Raw genomic sequence first — 15,229 nt, forward strand, 5'->3', positions numbered from 1 at the left:
CTTTACTTTCCCAACAAAATGTAGAGCTAGGAGATGAAAAGTACATTCTATTTTTTGAAGAGAACTGTTTTTATTAAGATGGAAAAATATTCAAAATCTAATTGCAGCTCTTTAAAAGCTTTGGAATCTTATTTATTAACTCCTGTTTTATCTCTCATTGAGTTTTCATACTCTTTAAGGACCCTCTATGTGCAAAACCTACTCGCTTTAAATGTCGAGGTCAAAACAGTTTCAGGAGTTAAGTTGCCTTTGGTGCATTCTTCCAGTTACTAGTTTTTGCAATGGCTTTATTCATTGTAAAAAACAAACAAAATCTTCCCCCCAGTTGTCATATGAAATCCCTTCATGACTACGGGCAGTTGGCAACTCTGCAGGGAGAACAACAAACATCAGCTCTTCGCACCTTGCTATCAAATACACAAGCTAAATAAATGGTGTTTCTTTCTTACTGCTTGCGGTGCACCAGGTTAATATGTGTGGTTTGGAGTTTTAGGCATCCTTTGGAAAACAAGTGAGGGATAAAGGTTAAATAAATCGCACTCATTCCAGAGAGGAGTCAGGGTGACGCTTTTTGTTCTAGAATATTTTGACGGGTTATGTTTCACTATTTTGCATTAGACCAGTGCAATTAATTAGTGTTCAAATGATGAAACTGATTCTAGTTTTATTTTTAGGCAATTTGGTTTAGTTTGTCTAAACGTGTTGAATTATAGAAAGAAATGCATGGAGTCACTTGGTTCTTAAAAAGCTTCTCCTTAGGGCTCGTGCTGGCAGAATTCATGGTGAAAGGAAGAGATCTGATCTGTTGCATTTGTCTCGCAGAGAGCAGACCTAGCCATCTCAGCCATCACTATAACACCAGAACGAGAGAGTGTGGTGGACTTCAGCAAGCGGTACATGGACTATTCCGTGGGGATCTTAATCAAAAAGCCCGAAGAAAAAATCAACATCTTCTCTCTCTTTGCTCCTTTCGACTTTGCGGTGTGGGCTTGCATTGCTGCAGCCATCCCTATAGTTGGCGTCTTGATTTTTGTCTTGAACCGCATCCAGGCAGTCAGGGCGCAGAACGCTTCCCAGCCGAGCCCTTCTGCTTCCTCCACCCTCCACAGTGCCATCTGGGTTGTGTACGGCGCCTTCGTTCAGCAAGGTACTTACTCTTTTATAAACACCACTGACGGATGTTCAGAAATGTTTTGCCTCGGGTAAAGCAGGTCAGGACACGTTAGTCTTGGCCAGAACGGTCTAAAGATGAAAGAGAAGGCTCGTACAGGGAGGCAATACGTTTTATTAGCCCAGCTGATGAAAAGTGGGAAGAGGTAGGTAAGTCTGAGGGGTTATGTTCTGCTTTTCTGTCTCTCGGTAAGTCCAGAAAGAACGCTCCATGCAGGCTTTTCCACTTTGGGAAAATTATTGCGTGATAAATAAGCTACAGAGCTGCTTGGTGCAGAATTACAACACTTCAACTCTGAAACTGGCACCTTTCCTAACTGTTTAAATTTAATTTTAGAAATTTATATGTTTTTGAACTAATGTGAGACAGTTTATCTTTTGGTTCTTTGAACTGAATAGGATTGTAGTCATGTAACTAACTTTACACTCAGGAATCTCTAGGTATAGGACTAATTCTATTGAATTCAGTAGGATTGCTACCATTAAGAAAGTTACTTTTGTAAATAATTGTTTGCAAAATCTGCCCACACAGCTTTTGTCCCGTATCTATAATGTTAGAACCATTCTTGGAAGGCAGGTTTTCTTGAATGCTAACATATGGGTATGTTGTTAAATTTTTTTCTATAATTTTTTTTCATTGTGATTGCAAGCTTATAAAGCTTCAGCTGGAAAATCCCTGCTATTGCTATCATCTCATTAAGGTGGCAGCCCTGGTGCGTTTAAGTACAGTAAGATATAATCAGCACAAACATACGCTGAAGTGACTAGCACCAGCTGTACGGTAAGGTTTGGTCTCCAACAATGTTCAAGCATAACTGTGCTTGAAGCCTGCTAGAAAGAAATCTTCACGTTGTTTGAAATGTTGTAAAGAGTAACGAGTAATGACACTAATGCTTCAGTCTTTGCAGATTTAAATACAGCACAGGCAGCACACAAACCATTGGACAGTTTCATGGGTTTTTTCCAAATCTAAAATCATCATTGAAAACAGAGTATTACTATATTCTGAACACAAATGATTTAATTCCTGCATATTAGTCGTGCTTCACGATTAAACTTACTTTATTTAGAATATTTTTCATGTTCTGTGGATTTGATCCTCAATAATTGCCAAGGGAAATATTTTGAGAGATTATTTTCTAGAACAGCATCCAGGGCAAGAGGTTGACTGGAGGAAACATAAATTATCAGTCTTGACGGAAGCAGTGCTTTTCTCACAGTGAAAGGGCAGTCTGGAGGGGAAGCAGAAATGCAGAGGGGTAGCTCCAACAAAGTTTAACATAACAGGGCACACAGAGGATGATCTTAAATGGCAGCTGCTGAGAGGCCTTCTTTTTCTCCGTTTATTTCTAGGGGGCGAATCTACTGTCAATTCTGTGGCTATGCGCATTGTCATGGGAAGCTGGTGGCTCTTCACCCTTATCGTGTGCTCTTCCTACACAGCCAACTTAGCAGCATTTCTCACAGTATCAAGAATGGATAATCCTATAAGGTGAGAGCCTCTTCTTAACATGAAGCCGGTAACCTGGGTTTCACAGAAAGGTATTATCCATTTGAGCACTCATTCTTGCAAGAAGGAGATAATTCTCTAATAAAATACTCTGCTTTTTTGCAGTGGCTCTTTTTCTCTTCTCAAGCCCCCTTCTCTTTCACTCCTACCACCCCACGCAGTTTTGACATGTGCACGGAGGGGACCACGGCACTTTAATTGTGTGTTTTTCCAGAAGAGATGTCTTTCATGTTTATATGTATTTTGCTTAACTAGAGCTCTCACTGCTTCAGCTGTCTTTATTTCTTCGTTGAACATCAGAGGGAACTGTCACCTCTAGGGAACTATATAACATTTCACTTCTCACCTTCAGTGTGTAATTTTATGTTCTCAATATTTTGATATACAATGGTTTTTATACTATTATTTGCATGTAAGGTAATATAGGTGGTCTTTTGAAATATAAATGCCCAAAATATAAACGGCCAGATTCAGTGGCATTATTTGCAGAAAAAGCTTCTTCTCAAGGACGAAAAGATAACCGAACCTGACTCTAGGATAATAGATGTAATATAGCAGTTGTTTTATTAAATTTATATATAATTCTCTACAGCTGTGTTGGCAATATTGTGATGATAAATTACAGCTTCTGTAACAAACCCAATTTATCTTGCACCTTTGACTTCTTTTCCCTGCTGTTTGCCTACTAATCCATACCCAATGAGAATATTTTCAATACAGCAGACCTCTGAGCAGCTCCAGAGAGGTGCTGGTTGTTTGATGGCAATTTTTGTGTGTGTGGTTTTTCTTCAGAAAATTTAAAGGCTAAAGAATGTTTTCATTTTTTCTCTCAAAATACGGACAAAATTTCCAACGGCACACTGTCATGGAGTACTGGGAGGGACGTTGATCTTCCGTGGTCAGTGCCGACAGGATTAGAGCCTGGTATCTCATGTTTGGTCTGATGGAGTGGAGAGGTGGCCAGAGGGACGGGCAGTGCGACACAGGCTCTCCTCCTAGAAAATGCTGAGCCAAGGATTTTAGGTGCTAGAGCGCGACACAGTTACTCTGTTGGTTTCACTTGGGGTTGCACTGGGAAAACTGGGACTGTAATCTTTGTGCTCGGCTCCTGAACAGAGGCATTGGCACTTAGGTGAGGCTGGCGCTTGAAAAAGCTGCTTTTGCCTTCTCTGGGGTTTCTTATATAGATGAGTTTAACAGTATTTCCAATTTTTAACTTGCCATTGTGTACTTGCAGGTAATGTAATGCTTTGTATGGATGTAGTGTTATAATAATAATAATAAAACCAGCCCAAAACCATAAAAAGTTTTGTTTTTAAATTAATTTTCTGTTAGTTTGACCTAAATAAGTGGGTTTTCACAGTAATAGAAATAAGAACTGCAAGTAATTTCTGGAAATAACATGAGAAACTAAACAGAATAAAACTACCGCAGAGTGTCTGTGAGGCCTGGCTGTAATGGGAATAAGGTTAAGCTCAATGAATAAATAGCTCTTGAAACCCAAGACAGAAATAGTTATCTGGAAAGCTTGAATAATGATCTTCTCAAAAATTTCTGAAAGTTCTATTTCCTTCATGGCAGAAGAAATTGTCTGTTTGGTCTACTGAGCACCTCCCAAAACTCAGCAAAGTTCAGAGGAGGACAAAAGTTGGGGTGAAATGCAGTGAGGAATCTGCAAAAAGAGATGCAGGTTTAAGAGCAAAACTGTGAACTATTAGAGGAGGCCTTTGGGGCTGAGCTACTACAACATTTACAAGGGGTTTTGATTCACCTTCTTATTAAAATGAAAGGACATTGCTAAGAATCTTGAGGGAGGGAGAGATTTTTGGGTAAAGGAGCTGCTTGGCGTCGTTTTGGGACTTTAGAGCCCAGACGCCCTTCTACTGTTAGAGATGGCAGCTGAAGAGTTATAATTAAATGCCTTTCTATACCTAACGGTAGCTGCCACTTCTCAGGTTCCCAATATCACATCCCCTTGTACAAGGTGAGGATACAGAAAGAAGAAAGCACTCTACTGTGATCTGCAAACACCAGTGGAGTAATTCAGGTGCCAAACCAGAAATGTCTGAAGTAATTTAAATTGCCATAAGGTTCACTGCCTGTGCTCCAGCTACTTGGCTTATAAGGGCAGAGGTCTCTATTAGGTGTTGTCAGCCACAATGTGGATTATTCATATTGCCTGGGGTCTCTAAAGTGGTCCTGGATGCTTTGGCTTAGGCACCCGAATCATTCCCCAAATAATCTGAAATGGTAGTTGTCAGAAAACTCTTTGATTTGATCACTGGTTGGCGTAACAGCCAGTTAAGGGACTTGCTTGTCTTGGCTTGCCTATGGCTATTTTACAAAGTTTGCAGAATGTCCCTGAGATCCTCAGAGAGAGAGAGAGAGATCTGGACTAAACCCTCTCATCGAAAACTGCTAGTGCCTTAGGAGAGAGGGGATGGGGTAAAGAAATAGGTTCTCTGGAAACTCTGTTGAGCCTTCATCCATTTCTAAGCTATGATGAAGATATTTTCACATCCGCACTCTTCAGGAGAAACACCTTATAAAACGTCGTGTCAGATTTAGAACAAATATTTTTCCTGAGAAAGTAAATTACTGCCTTACATGATGCATTGTGGCCTGGTGTCTCAGCTCCCAGCACTACTTAGCTTCAGCATCATATGATGTGGAGTGACTATTTTTGCCTTCTAAATTTGCCACTCAGCTTGCCTGCATTATATCTTTCACAGACCCAGAAAGGAATACTTACTTGAAATCCATTTTTCCCACCCAAAGAGGCACAATGAGTTATAGCTGAAAATTTGCTCACCAGCTGAGAACTACCAAATCCATCTGTGTATGCTTCCATTGTTAAGAAACCAACCCCCCATCCTCTCAGCAAATGTGTGCTGTTATCGCTCCCTCCATAGGAAAGTCCTCTGGTGTTCAGTACTGTTGCTGCTAAATTGCTAGCAGGAGAGAAAATAGTATTATGGTGCTGCAGTAGCTGCAACATAGTTAAGATTTTCATTACAAGACTGATTTTCTTCCTGAGCCCCCTCCAAAATGCCTAATAAAAGTTGTTTCAGCATCAAATCTGGCATGTGTGGTCTGTGACTAGCAGAATAGGAGTATGTTTGATTGAATAACTAGGTGTCAATCAACCCAGTGTTCCTTACCTCCACAATTTCACTGCAAAACAAGTGTGTCATAGAAATCATAAATGATATTTATTAGAAGGGGCTTGGTGAGACATTCACTGAAGCAAAGTTGAACTGTTGGAAGGCAGATTTTTTAGAATTAGCATGTCAGATGAAAGCCTGCTGATGAGGGAATAGGTTTTTTTTTAACTCTGGTATTGGCAAATCTCACAAGGCTTTTCCACCCTGCCATGAGTTTCAGGGACTGCCTGTGGCTCTCAGAAAAGTGAAATACCCAGAGTAGGGGCACGGCAGAAAGCAGCTTTGATATGCTGCCTGTATTTCTGTATTTCCTGACACAGACTTCCTAAATCCCAAATGGGTTCCCAAGTGCTGTGCTGTCCAGGTGCCCAGATCCCATGTAAGAAACATGCCTGTCTTGGAAAGAACAAAAATCTTCTCTTTGGATTTTCCCAAGCCCTCAAGAACTTCATCACAAGCCTGACAATGGGGAGAGGCACTGGCTCTCTGGTCTGGCACGGCTGCGCGTGCTGCCTTGCTCCTCGCGTGTCCCGTGTGCCCATCACTCGTCCCGCTGTGACAGGGCGGTGGGGAGGGTCAGAACGTGGAGTTTGAGGCACACATCAAAACCTCTGGCCCTTCAGGAGATCGAGGATAGCAGAAAATAGTGTGGACCTTCCCCACCTGCGCTCCATTTTCCAGCTGCTAGCGGTCGGTACTTCTGCACCCCTTTGCTCTTTCAATACTGCTTCTCTGAGCCCTCTGCCCAAATTACCTCTCGTGCTCTTCTCATCTTCTCCCTGCCCCAACCTCACAGCAAGGCAACAAAGGCAATGTAGCGGTTCCCTCAGGATTTCTGTGTTCCTGGAGGTTCACAGGCAGGGCAGTGAACCATCAAGCAGATTTCCCGACCGCACGTGGGCAGAGGAGGGAGATGTTACCCGGTTCCAAAAGAGAAGGCTTTTTTTGCGGATGTGCTGGTGGCAACCACTTTGGAGCTCAGGCTAGGAGGCTGTGATCCATGTTCTAACTTTGTAAATGAGCCATTCTTAATTTTTGTTTTTAAATAGAAATCTAGGTAATGTTTAGAGCCTGTGCTCTAAACTTGTTTAAACCCAAATGATTTGCATTTATTATTCAAATATTTGCCTTCAGAACTGTATGCAGCTGAGAAATCTTCTAATGGGTCAGTCTGCCAAGTAAGGGCTGAATTATTACAGGAGAGTTTGTTCTTTCTTTTGCCTTGTTACATTTTCAAACAGTTCTTGGATCTGCTGTCTGACCTTCCATTTGTAATTATGAGTTTAATTAGCAGTGACTTAACTTCCAGCTTCATTTCTTGTTAACAAGCAGACTACATGCAGTTCAGTAGCTGCACAGATAATTTGAAGCTCAGATTTAGGAGAGCTTGTCTGACAAGCGGTTAAGAATCATGCAGGAAAAATAGGACATAAAAAAGTAGGCTATCTGCAAATTCAAAATAGTTTAAATTTAAGATTTTATCAAATTGATCCTTAACATTTGCACATGCTATGGATGTTCTGAAAGGCATCTGTATATACACATTCATGGACTGCATGCAAACGCATGTTACATCTGCTTTTAAGTTCACAGCTGTTGTTTCATGATTTGGGATTTCCTTATTTGCAGTTAATCCCCAAATTTCATGTGTTTTGGTGACAGCTGAAGACTTACTGCAGCTTAGTTGGGGTGATAGTCTGGCACTTGGAAGACTTGGGTGCAAATTCTTTTTCTACCATAAGCTTTGTTTGATCTTGGCAAGCTTAGCCTCCTCTCTGTCTCAGTTCCCTTTCTGTACAACAGAGCAACAATTTTTTCATATCTTATATGGCACATTCTCAGTTTAGCTGCTTTAAAGATGATGGCCAGAAATGACCATATTACAATAGCTCTACAGGTATCAAAAAAGATAGATTTTCTGGGTTGCATACAAAACAGAAACAATCTCAAAATATTTTAAAAGAAAATGAGGAAAGTATTTTAAAGATGCCAGCTAGAGCGAAATGAACAAAGGTTTCATCTGCTGTAGTTAAGTGGGTTTGATAGGGTTGGTAGCAAGAACCTCACAGGAATCCCTCTGTATTTGCAGTGATTTTGCCTTGAAATTCCTTGTGTTTGAAAACAGCCATTCTGTTGTTAGTATCATACGTGGCTTTCTGAATATTTCATTGGACTTTCTTTTGTTATGTTTAATTTCGTTATGTTCAATTTGTACTATGTTTTGCAGTGTCTGTGCAGCACCTCAGGCACGTTGGCAGGAGGCATGTATGAATGAGCATGATAAAAAATAATTATCATGATTATTATTTAAGGCCTGTGAGCAAAAGCTTCAATCATTAAATAACTAGATTAAGTTCATCCATAAAAACGAAGGCTAAAAAAAGAGTGTAAGGAAGATGCAAGCGAACGAGCAAGGACAAAAACTCTAAACTTTTTTTCTTTCCAGAACATTCCCTGTTTAGACCACACGGACGAAATGTCATGGGAAGTGCTCTGCGGGCTGTGCGGCAGGGCAGCAGTGCTCAAGGGCCGAGCTTGCCGGCCATTTGCCTTCAGGCGCTGCTCAGGAGAAGACACTGTGTTGTTGCCAGTGCTAGAACCCCCATCGTCCACCTTTTCATTTCACTGCCATCGATGGCGTTGCCCAGTGGGTACTTCTGGGAAACCCAGGGCTCCACAAAGTCTGGAGCCTTTAAAAAAGCTTTCTGAATGTTGGCATATGCCGTTCAACCGCGGTTTAAAATGGATCCTAATTACTCCTGTAATTGAGCAAGCAGGCAAGCATATAAGTGCAAATATTTCCCAAGGACATTTTTCTGGGAAAAATGAGAATGCACAGCTGAAAATCAGGCTTGCATTCCATCTCTCCAGTTGCCATTATAAAAACGTGGCATACATTGGAGATCAACGGAAAACCGAGAGATTTGTGATTCCACACCCTCTTCAACTCTACTTTTGCAACACCTATATTATAGCATCTCTTCATTTGTTCTTGTTACTGGGAAGTTCTGTGACTGAAGTGGGTTGAGGCATTAACATTCAGAGGCACATACAGTTTAGAGAAGAAAATGATTTGGATATGACGTTAGCAAAATCTACCATCTGTGCAGGTAATAAAATGATTTTTTATTATTTTTTTCTTTTGCTTTGAAAGGGTGAAAATATAGCAAGAGCAGCAACCCTCATGACAGTCCATCAAAATGTGCAAGGATTGGTTCAAATCTGAGATTTGATATGCAATCTCTTCGCAGCTCAGATTGAGTCACCTTTTAAGTCAGATTTTCTCATGTTATTCACTGGCTGTCCATTGAGTAGAGTAGCTGTCTGCTTTCTGCATACATTAAATCTCATTGGCCCCTGACTTCAACCTTCTTTGTTGTAGTACGTAGTTTCTTTTTATTACAAGGGTAGTACCTATGGCTTATTTTGTTGGGTTTTATTTTCTATTTGAATCCTAAGGGATAAACAATACAAAATGCAGTAACAGAAGATTTTTGCCCAGTAGGATATTTATATTTCTATTGTTTTTCTCTAAAGAAGCTGATTTAATGTCTTATATGAACCGATAATGAAATTTAATATAACAGGATATTAAAAAGGCAAAATAATGATTACTACAACAATTCAAACAGAGATGGCCTTAAAGCTTCAGACATCTCCTAGCTGTAAAGACTACCTCGGCCCACCATTTTTTAAGGAAAAAAACAGGAGTAAGAAGAAAAACTTCATGGTGAATTCTGTTTTGGAAATGGATTCTGGGTGCGGAACAACCATTAAAGCAGGCTGGCCAGTGTGCTCGAGTATTTGAGTTTCACTCCTGCAAAAGCCCTAATATTTTTTTCCACTATATCAGATAGATATTTATTTGACCTACGATGCAAAATTACCTAAAGGCTTTTTGCATCTTAATATACTGTTCGATGTGTTTGCCTGCCGGCCATGTTTGCTGTTCTTCTGGACACAGATACTGTTACATGCCTGTATGGTATATAACTTTGTCAGAAGAGTATATAAACAAAGACCCTCAAAGTGGGAAGCCAAGTAGAACCTGAAAAAAATATAAATATCTTCATGACACTTGCTAGTGAAAAAACTGCCTGGAAAAAACAAAACAAAACACCTGTCAAATTACTTGTATTTTATACTGTTTATCTGTACTGTCAGAGTCATTGGTGTAACAGTGGCCTTATCATAAAAGCCATGCAGGTTGTTCTATTATGGGGTAATATAGTGCATATTTCTGCATAGGTTTCCAAATCATCCGGGGTCAGAAGGTCTCTTGGAAAGCAACCCTGCAGCCAGAACAAGCAAGTAAATCGCATTTGCAAAACTACCAATAATTAGTAAGCACTTTATCACAGTAAGTTACTTCCTGTGAAACAATGAGATGAAGGTGAAAGTAGGTGTACCTGCTTGTAAGAAGGGAAAGCTGTACCTGTTCGCTCGCTTGCTGTCAGCTCAGGCAGGGCATACATGAGCTTCCAACTCTGTTCATCTGTTGCACGTTTTGGAAAACGCTTCATTTGCTCCTGTGAAAAAAGAAAAAAAGCCTTCTCATCTTGCACAATCCCTCACCAACATCTCCACGCGAGCAGCGGTCTGTTGTTCCCATACCACGGTTGTTCAGCACCAGAATTTCCCACCCTCCTGGCAGCAAAAGTAATTTTCCCACCTTCTGTTCGTTGCCATACATTCAACGTCAGCGGGATGACTGTGAGTATAAGGATCATGCGCTGAATTGTTTATTTCTTTAGATTATTTTGGACGGATGGAGGAGAGGGGAAAGAAGGGAAGTTTCCGGCAGGAGCAGAGGAAGAATGCTTGCCCAGCCATCCTCCCGGAGGGGTGGTTGGTTGGTTAACACTAACCAGAGTCACCGTGCTATGGCCAGTCCTGTGCTCCACTTAGATGATCCGCCTTTCACATTGCAAGGTTTGAATTAATAGCCTGCAGTAAAAATTAAGTAATGATCGTACCTCCTATAGCCTAAAAGTTCAGTTCATACAATCAATTCAAAAGCTGATCTCTTGGAGCGAAGTTCAGCAGCCATTCTTTCAGAGACTAAAGATTGAGCATGCCTATGCTGTAGCTTGCGAGGTTGCGTTTCAGTGTTGGTGAGCTCAGTGCACCGTCATCTGTTTCATGTTGTGCCGATGAAATCAACAAATTAAGACGTAGAACTTCGTATGGGATAGCTGGGGTACAGGCACGTGTCTTTTTGCCAGCTCTGCTGTGGACACAGGAACTTCAGTCGAGGGGTGATGCAAACAGCTTTGTGCAGTAGCATCTTAAATCATGTAAGCTAGATTCATTGGTGTCGTGAGGAGGATTTATTTTTGATTCTCTGATTTTTTTTCTCCCATGTATTTGTACGATTCCCACGCATTTGTAGTATAAATGCATGTTTAGTCAAATGGCTGCACTACTCCATTATAATTACTTAGAAAAAAAATGCTTGTTTCTAGGTCCTGAAAGAGCTCTTGCTGACATTATAACAGGTTCTTATAATTTCTTTTTATAGTTCCTCACGTTAAGATAGTTTGCATCTGTGTCTTTGATACGGTCTCTTTCAGGAGTTGCCAGCCCTTCTGTAGTCCTTTATCCTTTAAATCAACTTCCCAAGAGACTTTATCCTCCAGTTCCTGAAGTCTGTTGAGGTCTGGTCTTTTGAAATCCATTATTTTTATGCTGTTACTCTTGCTTTTTTTTTTTTTTTTCTCCTCCTCAGGATAGTCAGCTCCATCATCTTGCAAACACTTTTAATCTGGTTACTTTTCTCTCTGACATTTTCATTCAAAGCTAAAATAGCCATTCCCCTTATAAATGTCTCCATGATAGAAGATCATTCTTTCTCACATCTTAAACTCTTAATATGTTAAATGATATATAGAGGATGGTATTTCATCTTCTGAAATAAAAGTTGTTCCAGTACATTCTATACAGTTTATAGACTGTCTTGCAATGAGGTGGAAAACTCTCAACTTGCCAAAGAAAAGCTTTAAAATTGAATATCCTCATAAGGAGACTTAGAAACTATTCCTGATGATGTAAAAAAAAGAAGAAAAAACCAGCAAAACACACTGGAGCTGAGGGTTCTTAGTTTCCCTGGAAACTAAGATGCTACCGTTTATTACCATGAGTGCTTTCCTATTAGTTCTTAGTTCCTGTGTTGCAAAAGATTTTCTAGAGGGAAAGAAAGCTTTTCTGGAAATAATACTGTGTTGAAAAGGGAAGGATTGCATATGTTCTTTCCACCTCCTGGGCTCATCTGCCTTACTGAGCAATGTTCTCTTCTGCACGTGTGCCCCCGTATGATACAATACAGGAGCGTTTCCAGACTCATCTGGAGATCAGGGAGAGAATGGCGTTGCCTTAGAAAAGCTATTTTGATACAGCTGCCAAAGTTCCATTAAAAGAAATGTAATCACATGCACTAAATTTGTTTACCTTCTAAACTATTAAAACCAGCCTAGGAGAATAAGCCACTGATTTAATTTAATTGATTTATGAATAGTCGTATCTATCTAAAAAAGAACAGAAAACCATCAGTCAGAATGGGGCGCATGTTAACTGCTATGTTTCTTTCATATGGCAGTAATGCAATTTCCAAGCTCATATTTCAAGGTACGTAATTAGGCTACCCAATAAACTAATTAATCTCAATACAAGGAACAGCTAGTTGGTTTTGATGCGGTGCTGTCAGTGCTAGTATGAGGTTCGGTATTCAGGTGAGGCTCACGTTCAGGGTGAGGAGAGAGAGGCAAAAGGGTAAGGTCTCATTTTCCCTTTACCTCCTTGTACGCCAGGATGAGGTGGGAAGTACACCATATACCAAGTGCTTGCAGTCTGGGTCCTCTGAGAAACAGGCAAGTGGGCCTCCAGACTTTAACACATGCATATGTAATGCACGCACTTTAGACATCAGTAATAACTGATGAATGCTATATGTGCTTTCACTGTTAATGAAGAGCCCGATGTTTTGATTTCCCAGGAGCACCCAGCACATGCTCTAGCAATCAAGATGCCTCTTCAGAGCCCTTCTGTTTTCTTCTCCTCTTTCTGTCAACATCGATAGCTTCTGCTTTACTCCCTGTGGCAAGGGAAGGGTGTGAAGCTGTTTTCCAGCATCACTTTGTACTTCTGACAGATCTGAGCCCTGTGGATTCATCCAGCCCCTCCGCCCCAGCTGTAAGACTGCTGACACTGGTGCAGGCAGCAGCCCAGAGCTTTCCACACCGAGATCCTCGTTCTCGCAGCGTGCGACAGCTCCTGATAAATCAAATATTAATAAAGAGTTGAGTAGGACCTTATCCCACACTGGGATTTCACGGACTTTAATGGAACTACTCACAGTATAATGATATCCTAACAGTCATGGTGTAAAGTACCACTCGCACCAAGATGCCAAGCTTATCCGTTCCCCACTCTATTTAATTAAAAAGCTACTCTTTGTCATCTGAGTGCAAAACAGAACGACAGTGGTATCAGTACTTATAACACCAGTTCAGAAGGAAGAAAGCAATTTTTTCCCTCTCAATCTTAATCATTAATCTTCATTAGGATTTTTAGCTTCCGAATGTCAGCGGTAGAAGACATCAGCGTAGCAAACAATTTAAAGTGCATCTGCATAAATAATAGAGGTAGTTTGTTATTTTCATTACAGGTAAAAGTGTGTGTCAGTCGCCAGATGTGTTTGATTCAGACAACATGATTTTCATGACAACTTTATGATATGTTTGATTTAAGTGAAGTGACTAAAACCTGCTGTTGGGACTGAGTTGCTGTTAAACACCAGCTGCAGTTTTTATTTTAATTAATAATTTAAGGAGTAGAATACCTTGCTTTAATTAACGTGTTAACCCTTCAAGGTACTCAGAGAAAAGTGACAATGGCAAAGTGGTTTAAAAGTAAAGCAAGAAAATATTCAAAGATAGTCCAAATGATGTATTTCTTTCCCTCAGACATGCTACAAGCTCTTGAGATGTTTTCACCTTTTCTTCTTTGCATTTTAATTTCCTCCTCACTGTTGAATGGAATACGGAGTGTGGGTAAAGGACCCAGGCTAACCCAGATTTTTTTAGTAGGACTGATTATTCTGGATTTGCAGGATGAGCAGCAACTGCTCATAGCTGCTCTGAATCCCCTTCCAGGCTTTTAACTGAATCTGCGAACATCTTACAGATGCGCTGTTGTGCCAAAACCTCCCTTGATCCGTTCTGAAAATCTGCCCAGTCACGCAGTAGTTTAAATGTGGATCTGAGCATACAAATTAAAGCTCCAGCTTTTGAAAACCTGGGCCTGCATCCTAAAAAACCCCTAATGTGATTACTCTGAATGTCTCTTTGTCAGTCTACTTCTTTCCATTGTTAAATTGCAAACATAGTGACCAAACTGGGTAATATCTCAAGGGCATTAATTTGTTAGAAATATGGAAAAATGGGGTGGTGAAGAGGGGTCCTGTAAATGCCCCTTGTAAATATAAAGGAAAGACTGCCTTCCGACTTCCGTCCCTCAATTAGACATCAGATAAACCCATATGCGATCATAAATGCCCATCCATGAGAGAAACTTCATCCAGAGATCACGACTATTGGGTGTCAGTGGATCCTGCTTTGAGATGGCAGTCCTCGGAAACTAGCCTCCATCGCTGCCACTATTGATGGAGTTATTTGTTACGCTATTGTTTGTTTTTAAAAACATTTTCAAGCAAAGTAATCATAACTTCCCATATGATAATAATGCAGACAATATAGGACATCCAGAAAGAGAAGATTTATTACAAATAAGCAACCAAAAACCCCCTAGTTAATGGAAAAATCAGCGATCTAAGTGACTTTTGCTCTTATTGCCTGGCGGAGGTTCGGAGAAGAGAAGGGTTGGAAGTATAGTTAGAAACATTGGACTGGCAATCAGGAGATGTTTAGCTTATTTCTAGCTGTTTAACAGATTTCTTTATGTGCAGTGCTGGAGCAGAGCCAGCGTCAGCTCTAGGCAGAATGAACTTCTGCGATCCAGCAACAAGTCAAGTCACACTCGTGCAGATCACTGCAGATAACTGGAGTTGCCGCGGTGGTCCTGAGGGCATCGTTTAGAAATAGCAATGGATAAGAATAACCAGAGGTCTAATTTTGTTTACAGGAGAACCTCTTTTACCGATGATGATGATGAGAATCCAGTTTGATTTTTGGATCCCCAAGTTGAGTCTCACAGACAGAAAAACTGTTAAGTCTTTTTTTTGAAAAGGGGCATGTTTCCTCAGTAAACCATTGGAAGATATTACGAAGTTCTGTGAGCAGTGGGACACAGCCTAGCTGTATGGATTTTTGTCCTACATTCCCCACACTTCTTTGACTATAGCAAAAATGCTGCAGATTGTTCTGAGATC

General features: G+C 40.6%; 1 protein-coding gene across 1 annotated transcript in view; it reads left to right on the forward strand.

Annotated features, from left to right (window-relative positions):
• GRID1 (glutamate receptor, ionotropic, delta 1) overlaps positions 1 to 15,229 on the forward strand; it is a 328,149-nt gene that overhangs the window by 275,233 nt on the left and 37,687 nt on the right. Inside the window, 2 exon segments of the mRNA XM_009334645.1 lie at positions 823 to 1,147; positions 2,524 to 2,662. Coding sequence (XP_009332920.1) covers positions 823 to 1,147; positions 2,524 to 2,662 — 464 coding nt within the window.

The sequence above is a fragment of the Pygoscelis adeliae genome, unplaced genomic scaffold, assembly GCF_000699105.1.
Source record: "Pygoscelis adeliae isolate BGI_AS28 unplaced genomic scaffold, ASM69910v1 Scaffold361, whole genome shotgun sequence".
NCBI classification, from domain to species: domain Eukaryota; kingdom Metazoa; phylum Chordata; class Aves; order Sphenisciformes; family Spheniscidae; genus Pygoscelis; species Pygoscelis adeliae.